Raw genomic sequence first — 19,478 nt, 5'->3', positions numbered from 1 at the left:
GAACAGGAAAGTTTGGGAAAATATTTGGGATCGTCAGTCAGCCTGTAGCTACAGAGTCAACGTTAGAGGTGATTTTAATAGTCGAGGCTATAAGCCTGTCTGGCACAGACAAAAAATAATCCAAGAACAAATATTGTGCAGAATGAAATTCCAACAGGTCGTAGTAAAAAATCAACAGTAAATCCACAAGGCGTTTTGGCCAAAGAACGGTTCCTTTTTGTTTTGTTTTTTTCTCCTTATTTCTAAAACTACTACAAATATCCACAGTGTCCCAAAACGCAAGATGAGAAAAAAATGCTAACACGTGGTGGATAAACAGGTCTCCCTGTTCAAAGCACGTTTACCAAAACCAAAAAACGAGCCTAATTATAACAATTATCAGTGCTTTAAGACCCCTCAGTGGGTTTCTTTCCTGAATCTGTGGTTGAGATGGGGAGGTACAACAGAGGCCCCGAGCTGCCATCTCCACACAGGGTGAGAAGGATGAGGCACCTGGTTAGTCCTGAACGAGTTTAAAGAGTAAGCAGGACTTAAATCCCCATCACTGCTGATCACCAGGGACGGGGGGCACGGAAAATTCGCCATGAAGTTGAAGGTTGGTTTTGAAGAAGATAAAGCATGGTTTGGGGCTCGTTTGCTTGAACACTTTCCAGAAGATCGAGGACTTCTGTCTATTTTTGTCGCACTCGTATTCGTTTTAGGCACATTTTCCACCGTCTTTCCCCAAACCGAGGCACGGTGGCTTTTCCTGACCCTTGCACCGTTTTTGTATTCTCCTCGAGGAGTTAAAGTGCCAACTGGTTCCTGTTTAGAAGGAGGGGGAGTTGTTTTTATGCCATCCTTACACAAATCCTGTTCAGCACCGATGGACCATTTCTCTGCATAATGTAGGTCAATGGCATCAGCTTTACCTTCGCATTGGTGAGCATCTTGAGTTGCATATTCATACTCATCCAAAGTGTCCTCCACTTTAATTTTCACGTGGTTGAGTGACGTTCTCCTCGTCACGTCCGAATCTGTGCTGGCCTCCTCAGTTTCAATCTTTACTGTCTTGAAAGGTGAAGATTGTTTGAGGCAGTCGATTAGCTTTGCATCTTTTTTGGAACTTGCGTCTTCTAAAAAAATGCTCCCATGGGCCTTTGAGATGACTTTTGAGTCTTTGTCCTGGTCGTATTGTGTTAACTGAGCTTGGTGTACCGAATGTCTTTGTTGGTGAAACACCTTTCCATTTGCACAGGATGTTAGGCTTATGTCTTTGTTTTTACCAAGCTCACTAGTCTTTGGCACGATTCTTTTCAGGCCTAGGAATTTATTCTCAGCGCTGCACAGCTTTCCCCCAAAATCCAAAATATCGCCGTTCCTGTGTTTGCTCTTCCAGCTGGCAATTTCCAAAGTTTGAACTTGCTTTTCTTTGTCACCGTCCAGAGCTGGAGAGGAGCCCTGGACGGTTCCATTCTTGTGCTGGAAATTTGATTTGTAATGAAAAGTGGGCTGCAGAACTAGAGGGGCTTTAGTGTTAAGGCTGGAGAAGCCTGCTCTCCTGAATCTGATGCTCTGCACCGAGACCCGGCTGGATACTGAGCTCGAATCAGAATGCGATGAGCTCTCGGCATCGCTGCTTTCCTCCGATGAGCACGACAAAGAGTCTTCCTCCTCCTCATCGTCAGAAGTCCTGGAGTTGGTGGAACTGCTGGTGCTGCTGCTGGTGGACAAACTCGAACCGAAGTCCGAGTCGTTGCCGGAGCTGCACTCGCTGTCACTGCTGCAGCTCTCCTGAAAATGTCTTTCCAAATAGACCTCGCCATCCGGGTGATAATGTCTCAGAGATCGGTTGGACAAGCACGCCTTTGGTTTGCAGCAACTGGGAACGAGCAAAACCTGCCGGTAGCGTCTCTTTCTGCTCCCGAGGTGTCTCTCGGACCTCCTCTTCCTTTTGTAGAGCCTCTCAGAGTCAGACGGAGTCGAAATGGCGGACACTATCGGCTTCCTCTTGAGGATTTCGGCGCTCCGAAAAAACGAGCGTTTCTCGCAAAACTCCGCGCACTTCCCAGGTATTTGGACAGTTTCATAGTTTCTGAAGGCTCTGCATGCGGTCGGGGGTATGGGCTGAAAGTTCTGGTAGATGGATTTGCTGTAAATTTGAGGTAGATTGGAGGAGAGCTCCGGTCTGACAGCTTTGTTTCGGAGCTCCAGGCTCGGCGGCACTCCGCGAAAACTCAGCCAAAGTTTCTCTTTCCAAAAGCCGTTTGCGCTCTCCGTGGCGTCTATCTCATCTCGGACGTGTCTCTCTGTTTTTGTTTTCGTCTTCCTCTTGTTAGACTTGAGGACTCGCTCGGTTTTGCAGGAGAAATAAAGAGCCTCGACGTCCTCTCTGGAGATCAGAGTGCATTTGGCTGCGTGGAAAGCCACGGAGTTTATTGCTTTGAGCTGTCGCAGCTCCTCCAGGTCACAGTGGTGCTTCTTTACGTTCAAGTGATCCATCCGCTTGTGCACGGTCGTCCGGGGAATGTTCTTCAGGAGGTCGGTGAAGACCTGGGAGAGGGCAAACATCTGCTTGCCTTGAATAACCAGATATCCCAGCTTGACACCCTGCATTTCCTCGAAGCCGAACTCCAAGTCTCCCATTTTCTTTATTGTGCGGTTAATCCAACATTTATGCTTCTTCACTGCTGCTGCTCCTCCACTACAGATAGTCCTGCTGCTTTATCTTAAGGCATCACTGCTGATCTGTCCGAAATGGGCCGCGGATATGTCCACATTGAGCAAAGAAGAAAGTTGGGAACAGAAAAGCTAGAAAAATAGAGAATGTGTAATCCTGGATTGATTTAAAGCAGCATATCCATTGACTTGGGTGCAGCATGATGGATGGGTAAGATGTTGCATGCAACTCTTATATACCTGCACTGGCTCCCTTCAGCTCTCCTCTTCCCCATGAAGAGACGAGGGAAGGTAAAACGGATAAAGAGAGAGAGAGAGAGAAATGGAGAGAGAGAGAGCAAGAGAGAGAGAGAGAGAGAGAGAGAGAGCGAGAGAGAGCTTGTAAAATCTCCCAAAAATGTGGCTGCTCTCCCCGTGCTGGTGTAAGCCACAAATAAACTGACAGTGTGCAAGTTGGGAGACACCTTCATCAATTAAATCTCCCAAGGTCGACGCTGATTGGACGATTCTGACAGGTGATGCAATAAAAATGGATAATTCCACCACTTGCTCCCCCCTCCGAGTGATTACCATATAGGCCACCACTATTGTACTCTTAAACAGTTCGAAAACCACAACCAGGACAAGTTCGGTATACAGACTCGAACTCACAATTAGTTCTCTTAAAAAAACACCGTGTTTCCATTGAACCACGTCATGGGTTCAGGAGATGTGGGCTTTAAACAAGGGCGTAAAAGAGAATTGGACCTTGTGGTGGACCAAACCAATCTATCAGTTACTAGATTTTTAGATGGCAAAAACTGTATCGTGGCTGTTTTATATGATTAGACGCCGCAACTGTTTTAAAGTATTGTTCACTTCAAGTGTATTTAAAAAATCCAGTGCATGCATCTAGCAAAGAGCTAAACACTTGGCTATGCACAAGAATTGTCAAAAAATTCAAAATAAAGCAAACATGAATGTATTTTAATTATGTAATAATATCAGCTGTAAGACAGTGGTGTTTCGGGGTTGGGGTGCAGTGTACCCGGTCTCCTGTGGTTCCTACGCCAAATAATCAAATTTACCCTTGTTTTATCAGTCCAGTTAAAAAGTGAACATGTGTGTGAGGTTAGTTTTACCACCTCACTGATTTTTACATTATTTTCTTTTATCAAATTTCAGCATTTCAGAAGTCAGCGACCGAGGTAAAGTGAACGATGTAAAGCACCAGGCTGTGATAAAGCAAATCATTAGTTGTTTTTAATTTTAAAAAGCGATTTGGTGCTCTTTTATTGTTCGTATTGGCACCAGTTAAATTTTTTTAAATAAATAAAAAAAATCAGGTTTTTCAACATGCGTCAAGCAACACTGAATTAATTATTACAGAATCTGAGTATAGTGGTGGTGGTGGAGGGGAGTTATGTGTATATGGGTGTTTATTTTATTTTAATATTTCAGAGATTAATAAACGAGGTGAGGAGGAGTCATTTTATTTTGGACACTTGGATCTGCTTCTTTATTGTGTTTGTGTTTATTAGGACGCTTGCACATAATTTGTAATAAACATGTAATTTATTTATCAAGCAGATTCATTCTCTTCAGTGGTGTGTGTGTGTGTGTGTGTGTGTGTGTGTGTGTGTGTGTGTGTGTGTGTGTGTGTGTGTTAAGAGCGTGGTGTCGGACGATTGTTCCTAGATTTATGGATCCATTTTGTCCAGAACCAACATTTTCTGGTTTAAGGGGTGATCAGGTGAATCGCAGGTTGTGTTTAATTCGCATAATAAACCTTCTGCTCTTTAATAAAGATGTAAAACATCACATTTGGAATCACATTACTGATTCAGTTTCAGCTTTTGGGAAGGAAATCATTAAAAAGCGATTTAAATAAAATCCTAAGGAACAAGAGAAGCCTGAACGATCCAGTGTGTGTGTGTGTGTGTGTGTGTGTGTGTGTGTGTGTGTGTACACTAACCTGTACACCAAACTCTACTTTCTGTTATTAATCAAAACACTCCGTTTAAAATTATTTATTGCAATATTTATTTATTTTATTTAAGTCATGGAAATTGTTCATTCATTAACATGAGCGATTTTAAACCATTCCAATGCAAATGACCCACCACGTTTTTGAAAAGCCTGAAGATTGAGTGGGACAGCCCCTCTGGCCTCCTGCCTAGTTATTGGGCTTTTAAAATGATAAATAAAAGGTGTGTGATTAGTGCTGGGTTATATGTATTTAGGTGCTATTGTGAGCACTGTTACACTCAATTTTAGTTTTACACTTAGTTGTAAAATAGCTGGTCGGTTGAATGGCCCGAATCAGTGAATATAATTATTATTCATAATCTGAATTTGATCAGTTTATCCAGCACACTTTTACTGAGTCAATAAGTTTAAGTTTTAATCCAGTGATTTATTTTGTGCTGAAAGTTTTAAGTCAAGCAAATCCCTAAGCAAAAAATGTATAGAAGGTAAACAACAACGATTTCTGAATAGAGCCGCATAAAATCAGGAGAAATAAAAGGTCAGACGTGAAAGAACTGACCAAGCTTTGTAAATTCTAACTACCCGGCTGATTGATCGTCCCTTGCTTGTCTCTTCAGCTTTGCAATTCCTGCAGTCATGCATGTTGTATAAGAAACAGCTAATCGAGGCTCCCCAGGTGAGCTTTTGCTACAGACCGATTCTGAATCGCCGCGACCACTGACCGACCCCCATCCTGACCCGCAGTTATTTCAGATGAGTAGTGCGAATTCTTAAGAATTTGCAATGGTGAGAGCATGTTGACATTACTGATTACTGCACCCTGTGAAGGGGTGTGTGGGTGTGGCTGAAGAGGTGCGTTCTCCTAAAAAGCTTGGAGTGTTTTGATATCAAATAAGTTTCTCGAACGCATCACTGACATCGATTTTCCTTTTTTTTTCTATTGAGTGTAAATGCAAACTGTCATCCAGTGCGTTTCCTGAGATTTAAATACATGAAAAGAAGGAAACTGGTTCAGAGGAAAGAGACCCCCAGGACTTTTGGCCTAAAGGCTCAGATCATTTTGTAAAGGCGATTTAAGAAACAACAGACGAACTAATTCTTTGCATTTTATAGCTGTTTAAATAAGCCCCTTAATCATGGCATGAATACATGCATGCTCGAAGTTGATCTTCGCCCCGGAGTGTGTATGGGTGTAAATTTTAGGAATTGGGATTCTTATTTTCTTTTTCTGCAGTCATGCTTTGTGGTGTATAAAAAGACCCAAATGCAACAATGGGTAGTTTCACCAAATATAGCCTACGAACAACATTTTGCATAAAGTGCAACCAATGCACACGTACATCTATGTGACCAACAACAGTCCAATCAAGAAATACTAAACGCTTCCATAATGTGGTACAGCTAAATATGAAGAAAAATAAATGAGAAAATAGCTAACTATATAATGGGGTATTACGTAATTGTACAAGTCACACAACAAGAAACATGCAATGGTTGACCAAATTATCCATGCTAATATAAAAGCTGCATTTTTAATTTTATGTGCTATTTAAAATTAATAATGTGCAGTACTGCTCACCGTCCTGCCACACAGTTCATTGTCATATATAACACAGTCTCCTAATGCTAAAAGGTGCCACACACACACACACTCACACACACACACACACACACACACACACTCACACACAATAAAAAAAATAAAAAATAAAATTGCAACCTATTTTTATTTTAATTCCTTTAGGTCCAAAGATTTACTCTTCACACTGACAGTATTAACACAATACTAACATACATGTAGCAGGATGGAGAACACAGGCCTGCACACACTGTAACAACAACAACATCATGTACAATTAAAAATACCTCTTGTTTGGTAGTTTTAGTGTCTTGCAGCTTCACAAGTGTACCAGGACACGAATGTGTGAGCAGCTTTAATAAAACACCGGACAGACTTTAAAGCAGGACCTATTCACACCTATTCATTTTAATTCAACATTCACTTAAAAAAACTGGAATGCTAAATATTTAAATAAGCCCACTTTATAAATTGATATGAAAATAATATAATATGATATGAGTGTGTGTTTTGTATAAATAAACGTCCCGAGTAAATATATACATTTAATTCTGTATAATTTAATGTTTGTTTGTTTTATGAATCAGCATCACGAGTGGAATCAAAAAGCCCTAAAAGACATCTTCACCTTAAACATTATGATGGAATTAATAATTGAATAAATCACTCACGTTGAGCCCTGATGACTCAGTTTGACTTTATTTAAAACAAAAATAAGCAAAATTAAATAAAAGAGTCACAAAGACATAACATGACATGTCAGCCTGCACTTTATAACTTCCAGGAAAATCCAGGTCATTTCTTTTCTTTGTATTTTTATTTAGTCAAAAGCTGCGTCCATTCACCAGTGATTGTTGCAAACGGAAATGAGGCCGATGAAGGGATTGAAAATTATTTAATAGGTTGAATAGAAAATCCATCTACAGCAGGGTACACAGAAATCTACATGTGCTGCAGTTTCACTGAAAAGCATTAAGGGACATCCAGCCTCTGCTGTGCATTACAGTGAAGACTTTTAATTACAGTGAAGATTAAAAAACACAATGGCTTTTTTCTTTATTGTTTAATTGTTATATTTTACTATTCACATACGTCAAACACCTCTTCTTATGGATTCTGTTTTCTTAATGTCGTCCTAAATAACAAAAAAATATTACACATGTATAAACAAACGTGTTGCTTCATATACATTTAGATTCAAATACGTTCATATAATTTACTCGTAAATGCAAAGTTCTGATTTTATTATTTTATTTGTTTGTATGAATTAATAATTTATAATATTGTTCATCTTTTATTGAACAGAAGCAAATTGGAATTACAACTTGGACTTCGGTCTGGTTTCAGGGAAATCAGGACCTACACACACACACACACACACACACACACACACACACACACACACACTCGAAGTGGGGGGTCCGCATTGCTGTGTGCAGCGCGGTTCGGGAAAAACACGCCGCTCAGTAAATACAAAAAACGGAGACGCATTTTTTCCTTCTCATTTCAAAGACTCAGAACTGAAAATTGCCAGAGGTGAGAGCACTTTCTAAAGGACACAAAGTTCTGATGAAGATGGTTGTGAAAATAAAAGGATTTGGAAGGTAAGATCGCACAAAAGCAGAACAAAAGAGAAGCTGCCTGCTTTTCCATCTCTGGTTTTCACCACCATTTTAACCCCCCCAACCCAATACACACACACACACACACACACACACACACACACACACACACACACACACACCACAGTAACTATTTTCATTTTTACTACGGGATGTAAGATTAAAAAGAAATGCTCTGAATTTGTGTGTTTTAAACTGGCATTGTAATTGCACGTGTAATGTGTGTGTGTGTGTGTGTGTGTGTGTGTGTGTAAGGTTTTAATAAAGTAAGCAACAAGTAAACAAAACGGGTAACTTAACCAATTAAAAACGAAGCCTTTTAACACAAAATTATAAAATTTATGTTCCAGCTGAAGTAAAACCACACTGTGGAATTTCGCTGTATTATTATTATTATTATTATTAAAGATATTACAATTATCGGGGTTAATTAAAAGAAATATAACACTACCCCCCCCCCCCCCCCCCAACACACACACACACACACACACACACACACACACACACGCATCAGGCATTATTCACCACGTTTTACCAAATAAAATAATTAAGTATTACTGATTACTGATTAGTACCAAAACATTGTATTTTGGAGGAAAACAATACAATTATGTCCAGATATTTTTATTAAGGTTGTTTTACTGTATGACAGAAATTTTTTTTTATGACAGACAATATTTTAAAATGATGTGTTGTTTACCAGTAACACACACACACACACACACACACACACACACACACACACGTTAAGTGGTGATTTGCAAAAAATAAAGAATTTAATGTCCATATAAAAATGACATGCTAAAACACAAACACTGAGCGGACACAAACAAATCCAAATATTTTATTTATTTATGAAATATGGTACAAAGGAAGCAAAAGTGTTTAGCCAAATTGAAATGCCATGTTTAGTAAATACTGTATTCACCCCCCCCCCCAACCCCAAACACACACACACACACACACACACACACACAGATACACACAGATACAGGTCAGATACTGGATCTCCTCAAAAATGCAGGAAAGAACTGGAACACACTGGTAAAAATCTCACTGTATAAGCTCCTAAGCTACTTGTTGACAGTGAACATCACAGATAACATTGTGCACAATAAAGCTCATGAAGTGAAAAATTAAACCACATTTCAGTAAAATACACGGCCTACACACCATGGATTGTGTTCTACTTCTAACCACTTAAGGTCAACATATAAATATTGCCATGTTTATAAGCACATCAGACTGTTAGTACTGTTAGTAAATTACTACGTCAGAAAGTCTGCAGTTAAAATTTTTAAAAATCTCTGTCCAAGTCCTATACGTTTTACATGTGAATCTACATACACATGTATACACGTTAATGTACAATATTAGTTCAACATAATAATAATTAATGATAATAATAACAATAAAGTTAAAATAACAATAATAATAATTGTTTGTAAATTAGTGCCGTTTACTAATATTAGTCTAAATGAGAATGTGAATGATGTTCAATTGTTGAATGTATAGCTGGATTATTTAAGGTTTTATTTAGGCTACTTCCACTAGAACACCCCAAACACACATCCAGCCTGTAAAGCAAACTGTAGTTTCACTGAAAGGATTTTTATTGTTGTATTAGATAAATCTAGGTAACATTGTGCAGAATAAAGCTCATGAAGTGAACAATTACACGGCCTACACACCATGGATTGTATTTTACTTTTAACCACTTGCAGCCAACATATAAATATCTGTGAATTTGAATAAAATGGGTAAAATGTTCCTCGTGTTTTACTAAATATTGCCATGTTTATAGGCACATCATAGTGTTAGTAGATTACTATGTCAGAAAGTTTGCGGTTATAGAGGTTGACATGAAGTCTGTATATAAATAAAGTCAGTTCCTCATATTTCTTAATTTTCCTCTTTTTGTAATTATAAAAATAACAATATTCCAAAAATAAAGCTTTTTTGCTTCAATTTACCCCAAATCACACAAGAAAGCTCGATTACTTGCAACTTAAAGTCCGTGTGTGTGTGTGTGTGTGTGTGTGTGTGTGTGTGTCAGTGGGGATGGGCAGCAGTAACCTTTCACCCTGCCATGTCGTGTGTTACTCCTATTGTGTGTGTGTGTGTGTGTGTGTGTGTGCCCCTACGTTACCCATAAGTCTTTGCGTAAAAGCCGAACTCGTGCCATAGGCAAATTCCCCTTTTAACCCCTCCCTGTGCGCCTCTGTATGGTGCTGCACAAATTCTGCAACTGAACAAACCAAAACACACATTTTAAATCCCACTTTGTGCATTTAAACCCACCATGTGATGTGGTGCAACGATGAGCAGTTCTGCTGCATGATTTAAAAGCGCATTGAGCAGATTATTTTAGAATGATTTGAGATAAATTGGTGCTCTTGTGTTTACTGCAAGTTTGGTCACGTTGCACGGATGCCAGTAAAAGACCTTCGTGTATCAGACGGATAAGAAAAAAACCTAATTGTACTTTTAGAGGGAATAAATCTGGCAGCAGTAAAATTATTAAGCATTATATGTTTAAAACACAATCTTGTTTTACTGTGTTTATTGAATTGTATTGCTTATTGCTGTAGTTAAATAACACTGTGGTTATCTCGGTCCTAACTCTACATTTACTCTTATTACTCTATAGAGAAAATGTTTCACCTCTTAAAGCATTTAAAACTAATTTAATTTAAGCTAAAATTGTAATGCATTATTTAAAATTGTGTGTTTCCACAAATAATTAAATAAACACATCCTGCACTGAATGATGAAGAAATAGCCTAAACAGCCTAAATACCTTGGGTGTTCTTTGACACCCAAAAAACAATAAACACGTTTTTACATGTGAATATATACACATGTAGACACACTCATTTAAAATATTAGTTCAACAACATTACTACTACTACTAATACTAATAATAAGGTTAGGAATAAATTATTGTAAATTAGCGTCGTTTACTAATATTAGTCTGAATAAGTAAATTTGATCTTCAGTTCTTGAATTATAGCTGGATTATTTAAGATTTTCTTAGGCAACTTCCACTAGAACACACCAAACACACATCCAGCCTTTTAGTTTCACTGAAAGGATTTTTATCGTTGTATAAGATAAACATTAAGATTTTTGTATTTATGTATTTTTAATATAATTCAACCGATTGCAGGACCAACAATTAACCTTAAATATTACAGTAGACTCCACAAACACTGTCCAGTTTCCAGGACAAACCAATTTACATTTAAATAAATATTATTCTAAAACAATATTATTAGGTACTATTAAACAGAACAGAGAACAACAACAATCATCCACTGCAAAACAATATACCCCCCACCACCACCACCACCCACCCGTGTAAAATGACTTTTAATAAGACAGTTTTTGAAAATGGAATTTATTTATCAGTTTATTATTTAACAGGCATAATGTGGCCCCAATGTAACTGCCCACACCCCGCCCTGCCAGTAGTTATGCCCCTAAATAAATGCCAATTTAAGTTTAGTGGATGGCACAGAAATTACGTTCAAAATTACAGTCGCTGAAACTCAATTGCACGTAATTTGCACACAAAACTGTTCAGTTGTGTAAATTTCCCCCAGTCAGTTATCTTTATTTTTATAGTCATGGCATATTTATAGAAAAATATAAAATAAAGCAGTAAATTAGAAATTTTAAAAACGCTGAATGACCCAAATGTCTCACTGACCAGACAGGACAATGTCTTTATCTTCTATACTGCATTATGTTGCAAACTGGAACACACAGCATACTTTGTTTTTCATGTATAAGCTACCAGACAGACAATTAAGATTCTTTAAAGCTAAACAAAAATTCTCTTTGAGTGACAATTTTTTATAATGATTTAATTATAATCTATTTTTAAAACCAACAACAAATAGATGTAAATTGGCACAAAATTAGAAATTAGAATTAAAAATGCTGATTAAAATAGAGGGAATTACAGTAATTCTAAATAAATTTGGCTTGTCAGTGAAATCCACTAGTTTTTCAGACTAATAAACACTTTTATATGAACAGCTCATGTTAGAATGATCTACACACGGTCGCTTTATGACTTTCTACTTCGGTCCACTAATTTACAATGTTCCACTTAACTCAGAAAAATCAATCAATACATCAATAAATAACTAAAAGCTGCAGCCCCACTTTACACCCCCCACCCCAATCATCAAAACACCAAGCTGTGAGTGTAAGCTTCCCAGTGATAGGTTGAGGAGGACCAATCAGATGTGGAGATACTCCACCGTCCTCAGTAAATAAGGAAGTTCCTGAGCTGCAGTAGGTACCATGTGGGGAAGCGGGGTTATGTTACACAGAACCAACACGACGATCCAGTGGCATCAGAATAAAGAGAGAAAACCAAACAGAGGGTTTGAAAGCAGATAGAATCTGCAGTAATCTTGTGAGAACTGAAACTAAAAAGGCAGCTTTTCTTCATGAATTAAATTCTACACTCGACCATACAAAAAAAAGTTGATTTTATTAATATCACACTGATAGAAAAAAAGAAGAGTTGAAGGAATTTATTAAAATCCCCAAATTGTCCTATAAAATGGACTTCAACTGTATAAACCCAGTGCTTACATTTTTGTTTAGAGAGTAAACCTATGCTTGTTTTGCTCGATTTATCCTATAGTATTTTTTAAAATTCCCCTTGATGATAAAGTCTGATCAGTCTGTCTAGCTTTCTATCTACTGATGCATTATAAGATCAACCCCCTTTTGATGACACATGGAACAACATTAGGCTACTGATGGTGACGAAAAACATTTACTACCATCCCTATAAAGATCTGGTGTAAATAAGTCAACATCTGTTTTTAAAACAGACCTCAACGACACAGAACACCAAAAACGGTTTGTGCTCTGGGATTTAGCCTGCAGGTACACGTGGAATTTAGTTGTGTGTATGCAGGAAAGGGGGTAGGTTAAGATTCCATCTTGGCGTTGATGGATCATTCACTTTTTGGCTTAGGCTACAGCGGTTTTAAGAACCAGCATTTTTACTAGCACCAGCACTACACTTTTTTCTGAAATTAGCCGTCCAAACCACCATGCACAAGGCCTACGTAAACGTCACAGTAAATCCAGGTGTGCACACTGTGTGTAAGGTAAGCGAATGACCGACCACTAGTGTCCCAAACCCAGCAGCAAGCAAGCACGCACATGTCCACAGTATTGATGTGTAATGATCTGACTACAACTCTTTTTCTGTTTTGTGCATTTTGCAGAGGTATATATTGTGATTTTAGAGAGACACCTTTACCAGCAAAGTCCCACTTCACTAAGACCCTGCCAGACCTCATTCTGCATGAGTTACCACAGCGCGGCTTTGTAGACACAGAATGCGCTTGCTTGATTTCAATCCAGATCGACAAAAAGGAGAATCACACAACAGCAGCCACGGACTGTTGAGCAGCCCAAGTCTCGCATCGAGCAAGAATTTCACTTGCAAAACTGCAGCAATTAGTGTCCTCAGCTCCCGAACTAAAAAAGTCTCATATAAAAAGGAAAGCTGACGGAACACAAGTGTAAACACGCCTCTGTCCCAACTTTTTTTCTAAAATGTGTTGCAGATATCAAATTCTAAATGTGTTTGTTGATCATTGAAAACATTGGAAATCTTTTCTGTCTACTTTTATCAGTTAAATAAAGTTAAATCAGTTAAATTTTGCATTTTGAAAGCAGCCAACTGTCCCAACTTTTTTGAAAAAAGAGGTTTGTAGTGACAGTACATGCCCAAGTTCTATGTGTACTATGTGAGGGTTATTGTGTACAGTGCCAAATTGTAACTGCTGCAAGGGTGGGTCTCAATGTGTGACTGTTGGGTGTTGCAGGATTTTGTTTTGAGTTTTGTTGGGTATCACCAGTTGGTGCACTTTATTTACTGAACTACGAGGGTCTGAGACCATCTCATAGTTTTTTTTTTTTTTTAATTAGCAACTTTTAGTGGTTGTATTTATTGCCAGCTGACCTGTACTGTACCTAAGGAGCTGTGCTAAATTTGGTTACTCTTCTTTCCTGACCAGGAACCAAGCATACCAAAGCTGGCCATACAGGAGGAACGAGAAACAGTGCAGACTGTTGATTGGTCAAGTGCATTTAAGAAAATACCAGTGCCATATTTAAAACCTAATTTATATAGATTTTAATAAAGCACTGTTATAGGAAAAGATAAAACAAGGTTACAGAAAAATACCTCTAAAATTTACCATGTATTTCACAAGGTAATTAAAACAGAACAATTTAAATCAGCTGTTAAATTAGGTACTTCATTTTATTTATTGATTTTAGATTTTATTAAGATACATTATGGTTATTAGTTTGGCTTTTTGTGGACAGACTTCATTTAGAACAGTAATAACGAGGTTCCGTGTTGCATAAACCTAACAGCATCGCAGCTATTAATTTGTATAAAAATAATGACTATTATTATAACTATGGCAATAACAGGGTGTGGCCATTAAGTACACAGGTTAAACATCAACCCAGACTCGATAAATCCTCGGGTTTAAACCAACCCGTACATCTGAGGATTTAGTGTACTGAACACATGCTGGGTTCGTCTGATTCCACACACAGTGAATACGATCAGGCAAACATTTACTGAAATACAACTTTAATCACCCAAATTAAATAAATAAAATATAAACCCACGATACATCAAACATACCTGGATAAAAGATAGCTTATTAGATGTCAGATTTATTGGATATGTTTAATAGTGGCAAATTCTAGATGCTTTCTTCAGTACACATAATAATAAACTAGAAACTTTATTTTATGTTTTTTAGTGATCACTGAGATCAACCATCTCAGTCTTCTGATCTAACCCCCTGGAGCACCTCACAGAGGACCTTGGACACTGGACAATCTAGTTCTCAAATTCCCTTTACTGTATTCTCCAACCTTATAAGATGTTATAGGAGAAGACTAAGTGCTGTTTTACTGGCAAAATGAGGTTGCGCAAAGTATTAAATACAGCCGTGGCACACGTGGTTTTGTTCAAAGTAATTATGTGGGCAGTGGTATCTAAGCGGTTAAGGCAGTGGACTGGTAATTAGAAGGTTGCTGGTTCAATCCCTACCACTGCTGGCAAGATGCCAATGGTGGGCCCCCTGAGCAAGGTCCTTAACCCTCAATTGCCTGTACTGCATTCGGTCACAACAGCTCTGGAATGAACCGGAACATCAGCATCAGAGCCCAGCCATACAAATGCTGTCATCTTTTGACTGAATGGGCACAAATTCCCATAGACATACCACTGTTAGAAGCTTTCTCAGAAGAGTGACTGTTGTTGTCCGACAAGCTTATGGTCAGGTGTCTGAATGCTTTGACCATTTTGTGTACACATTTAGTGTACAGGTTGCTGGTTCAATCCCCACCACTGCTGGCAAGATGCCAATGGTGGGCCCCTGAGCAAGGTCCTTAACCCTCAATTGCTTGCACTGCATTCAGTCACAAGTGTATGCCAATTTGGATAAAACTGTCTGTCCTCAGCCCCACTCAGCAGCTCCGGGAATGAAGCGGAACATCAACATCAGCGCCCAGCCATACGAATGCTGTCATCTTGTGACTGAATGGGCACAAATTCCTACAGACATACTCCTAACAGAAGCCTTCTCAGAAGAGCAATTTGGTCTTGAAATGGGATGTCCGACAAGCTCATGGTCAGGTGTCCGAACACTTTGATGAAATTTGACTATGTAGTGTATAATTTGTGTTTGTTGCTTGCTGTTTTTTGAATGCGGGGTCATGTCACTGACCCAGATACATGATGTGTGTGAAAAGAAATGCCACACACACACACACACACACACACACACACACACACACACACACACACACACACACAGGACTGTTTTGGTTCTGAATTTAAAATAGTATTAAAATATAATCAATAATTTAGGGCGGCACGGTGGCTCGGCGGGTAGCACTGTCGCCTCACAGCAAGAAGGTCCTGGGTTCGATCCCCAGGCGGGGCGGTCCGGGTCCATTCTGTGTGGAGTTTGCACGTTCTCCCCGTGTCTGCGTGGGTTTTCTCCGGGCGCTCCGGTTTCCTCCCACGTTAAACTTGTGAACTGATGGATCTTGTGTAAGCAGTAACTACCTGTCCTGTCATGAATGGAACCAAAGTGTGTAAGACATGACTTTAAAGTCCTAATAACTAAATAAATAAACAGTTTGAAGCCAGTGTGGCTCCGCTTTGGTAATCCAGAGATTCGACCTGCTCTCGGCACCAATCAGTTCGTGTCGCGGGTGCTGTGTCTGCGCATGCGCACACCGCACTCGTACTTCCCCACAGCCGTCGGATTTGCGCGTTGAACAAAAACATAAATAAGAAATTCTGATCTGTGAACACGGGGACGCGATCAAAATGGATTTTCGGCGACTATGGAGTTCGACAAACGGATGTAAATGTTGATGTGATTTCTGGACGTCTGTTGAGCCCTTTGTTGACGGTGTGTGCGACCTCTCTTGTGCTGATGTGAAGGGGATATATCCAAATATGAGTCTTTCACCCACACAGTTCGGAGATCCCTGACGAGGACTTGTATTAAACGTTCGGGTGGGTTCATTTTCACTGGTTGGTGACATTCCGCGAGTGTTTGTGCGCTACTATGAAGGAGATGATCGGTGGTTGCTGTGTTTGCTCTGACGAGAGAGGCTGGGCCGAGAACCCACTGGTTTACTGTGACGGACACGGCTGTAACGTCGCCGTTCATCAAGGTAAATCGTTGATTTCAACCTTATTACACACTAGACTGGTGTGAAGAGTCTGCTTTAAACCCGCTCCGATTCGAATTTTAGAATTAGGTCTTTTTTTAATTGCTTCGTGCGTTAGGGCTAGGCTAGGCTAGGCTAATTGCTTCGGCTGTGCTGTGGTGTTTTTTTTCCTCACCTGTTTTCGACAGGTCCCGCCTCCGTGTTTGGATTAGCCAATTTTCGTGTGTGTAACGTATTAGCCAATCAGGGAGCAGGGGATTGACGAAACTAGCCAATCAGTACAACAGAGCGGCATTTGTTTAAAAACGGATAGGAAAAAACGTTTTACTAGGTCGCCACATGTTTTATCTTGTGATTCAGAAATGTATTGATTTCAAACTTAACATTGCTTTATATGAGGTTCAGTTAAAGCATGTGTAATAATGTAACTTAGGACATAAATGCCATTTATTGGCTTATTACACCAGACTATTAAACTCAACTTTTCTAATAGCTTAAAGTCATTATGTTGTTGTAGTAAAGAATTATGTGTATAAAGCATTTTATGATGAATTGAAAAATATGATTTCCTTAAATATCATATAATCGAACACAAGCTACAAGAAGTTTCAAAGTGAAGAATAAGCACATGTTTACCTTTTCAATAAGACCTCAAATGACCTTTGTGGTGCAGTGACAAGCTCAGGCAGAAAAGCATAATAATGTGCTTTAATATTATCATTACAGTGTCACGAATAACCATAAAACTATTTTATTGTTCTTGTTACACACTTGTGCAATACACAACACCTTTCTATCAACCATAATAAGACTTTGATTTGTAGTATTTATGATTGACACATGATTAGTTGTTGGAAATCTAGTTTTTCGTGTTTCGTAATAAGCAAAACGAGTGTATCAGTTATTATTGTGTTGATCTGAACTTATTTTAACTAGTTTATGTAGAACTTATGGAGAAACATTTCCATTCATGCCATGTTTGGCGTCACCTAAAATGTGATTTGTTTGTCCACATATTTCATTTAGAACACCGCTTGTAACCGACACCAACCTCCTGTTTATCCGGGCTTGTGACCCACACTAAGAGTGCACTTATATGTGATGCACAGTGTGATCCACAGCCGCCCTCAGAACTCGGGCAGTGTCATTACCAGCAGTGTGGCTTTTACCATTCTGCCCATTCACTTGTAAACAATGCCGGAGCTATCTGAGATTTGCATGGTTGGTGCTATTTTGCATGCTGTTTAGTACCTACTTTATAGGACACAGTGTAAACAAGCTCTAAAGTTTTGATTTTAAATCACATAAAACATGCTGTTCGATGTAAACAAACCATGTGAGTTTCCAAGTCTTGTGGAGTGTAAAAAACATCACTGGACAAACATGGTTAATAGCAGGCCTGTTTTTATTTTATGTATTAGTTAATGTATTTAAGCTTATCTTATCTAATTCTTCTTCATTTAAATCCCCGATACTTGTGGTTACGTTAGCAGCTGATCTATCCCTTGCTCTGTCTATCAAAGCTTTAATGATAACAATGCAGCGTTACTCGACCACAATCCGATCTAGTGATCTGCTCACAGAGTAAACATGCTTTTCGCTTCAAACCACTTCCTTCCTGTTACGTCACGTGGGCTTGTGTACGAAAAGACAAACAAGCTTATTCCACACGCGCCTTTGAACGCAGCATCACACTGCTGTCATGGTTATTATATAGTACTTACATGTGTGTATAAGATTCACTTCTGATTCTGATTGGCTAATTGCTGCACATGCTTCTAATCTTTGCACACACAGCACGACGCCATGTCATTTGGCTTTGTGAGCAGGGTTACCAGTTGCATGGGGTTCGTTGAGGTGTGTCTTACCATCGCTGCGAGATACTAAAATACTACAATTTTATAAAAACGCTAAATCTGTATAACCGCTGTATATACTGATTAATTACTAAGTAATTACAACATGAACAGCTCGTTATCTTTGACCTTTTTTGACATGGTAAATTATTAATTATACCTATTTCTCCCACCAGCTTGTTATGGAATTGTCCAAGTGCCGACTGGTCCCTGGTTTTGTCGGAAGTGTGAATCTCAGGAGCGAGCTGCCCGTGTGGTGAGTACTGATGCCATCCAGTCAAACACCACTTAATATATAGTTCAATGTAAATGATCTGCTTGTTTGGTGGCCAAAAAGGCAAAGCAAAACCCCTGAATGACAGATAAGGACCGGCAGGAAGGTTCGGGTGAGACCGGGGACGTTAAGGTATCGGACCAGTAATCAGAACGTCGCTGGTTCATACCCCACCACTGCCAGGTTGCTACTGTTGGGCTTTTCAGCAAGGCCCTTAACTTTCAATTGCTTAGACTGCATACTGTAACAGTACAGTGTACTAAATGTAAACGAGTGATGTTGCGTTCATGAGTGCAGACGCTTCTATCCAGAACGATGGGACAGAACACAATACAAGTCATTGCGGGTGTAGGGCCTTGTTCAAGGGCCCAGCGATGGCAGCCTGGCTGTAGTGGGGCTTGAATCAGTGAGCTTTTTATAGAAGGAAGGACGCTGCTCCAAAACATCGTCCAGTGCACCAGAAAGAGCTCTTCGGTATAAGGACTTATGACCGTTCTCAGGTCTTGAGGTGGACCTTTAGTTTAGAGAAAACACCATAATGAATAAGAGTTGGCGCTTATCGGACAGGACGTTTCTTGGTGGGTATAAGTGGCCGTTGAAGGACGTGGCAGGAACAGGAAGCCTGTTAGACAGCTCAGTGTTGGCTTGTTTTGTGGTACACTTCATATGTACGCACCCCCAGAACGAGGCCGCGCGGTTTGGGTGCTTTCAGCAAGAAAGTCTCACTTCACCTCGCTTTAAAAATGGAAAAAAGCTTTACTCTGCAA

At 39.3% G+C, this 19,478-nt stretch overlaps 3 protein-coding genes and 1 long non-coding RNA gene across 6 annotated transcripts in view; 2 read left to right on the top strand and 2 right to left on the bottom strand.

The window, feature by feature from the left end:
* Window positions 1–19,478, bottom strand: part of armc3 (armadillo repeat containing 3) — a 378,416-nt gene that overhangs the window by 50,498 nt on the left and 308,440 nt on the right. The gene's annotated exons all lie outside the window — the stretch shown is intronic.
* On the bottom strand, window positions 397–2,628 carry skida1 (SKI/DACH domain containing 1). Its single transcript, XM_062985237.1, has one exon. The coding sequence runs from the start codon at window positions 2,623–2,625 to the stop codon at window positions 397–399; it is 2,229 nt and encodes a 742-aa protein (XP_062841307.1). The 5' UTR covers window positions 2,626–2,628.
* Window positions 7,615–13,538, top strand: LOC134301306 (uncharacterized). The gene is made up of 2 exons (XR_010007433.1): window positions 7,615–7,809; window positions 13,086–13,538. It is a non-coding gene; the product is annotated as an uncharacterized LOC134301306 (long non-coding RNA).
* Window positions 16,181–19,478, top strand: part of mllt10 (MLLT10 histone lysine methyltransferase DOT1L cofactor) — a 45,705-nt gene continuing 42,407 nt past the window's right edge. For all 3 annotated transcript variants that reach the window (XM_062985332.1, XM_062985333.1, XM_062985331.1), the window contains exons 1-2: window positions 16,181–16,584; window positions 18,614–18,693. In XM_062985332.1, the coding sequence (XP_062841402.1) occupies window positions 16,476–16,584; window positions 18,614–18,693 (189 nt within the window). In that variant the 5' untranslated portion in view covers window positions 16,181–16,475. The remainder of the gene's footprint in view (window positions 16,585–18,613; window positions 18,694–19,478) is intronic.

The sequence above is a fragment of the Trichomycterus rosablanca genome, chromosome 23 (genome assembly GCF_030014385.1).
Source record: "Trichomycterus rosablanca isolate fTriRos1 chromosome 23, fTriRos1.hap1, whole genome shotgun sequence".
NCBI classification, from domain to species: Eukaryota; Metazoa; Chordata; class Actinopteri; order Siluriformes; family Trichomycteridae; genus Trichomycterus; species Trichomycterus rosablanca.
The sequence above is the reverse complement of the archived record's forward strand: the minus strand, read 5'-3'. Positions and strand labels throughout refer to the sequence as shown.

Bases quoted from the DNA above. Each gene is read 5' to 3' on its own strand.
- skida1 (XM_062985237.1), bottom strand. From the start codon at position 2,625: ATGGGAGACTTGGAGTTCGGCTTCGAGGAAATGCAGGGTGTCAAGCTG.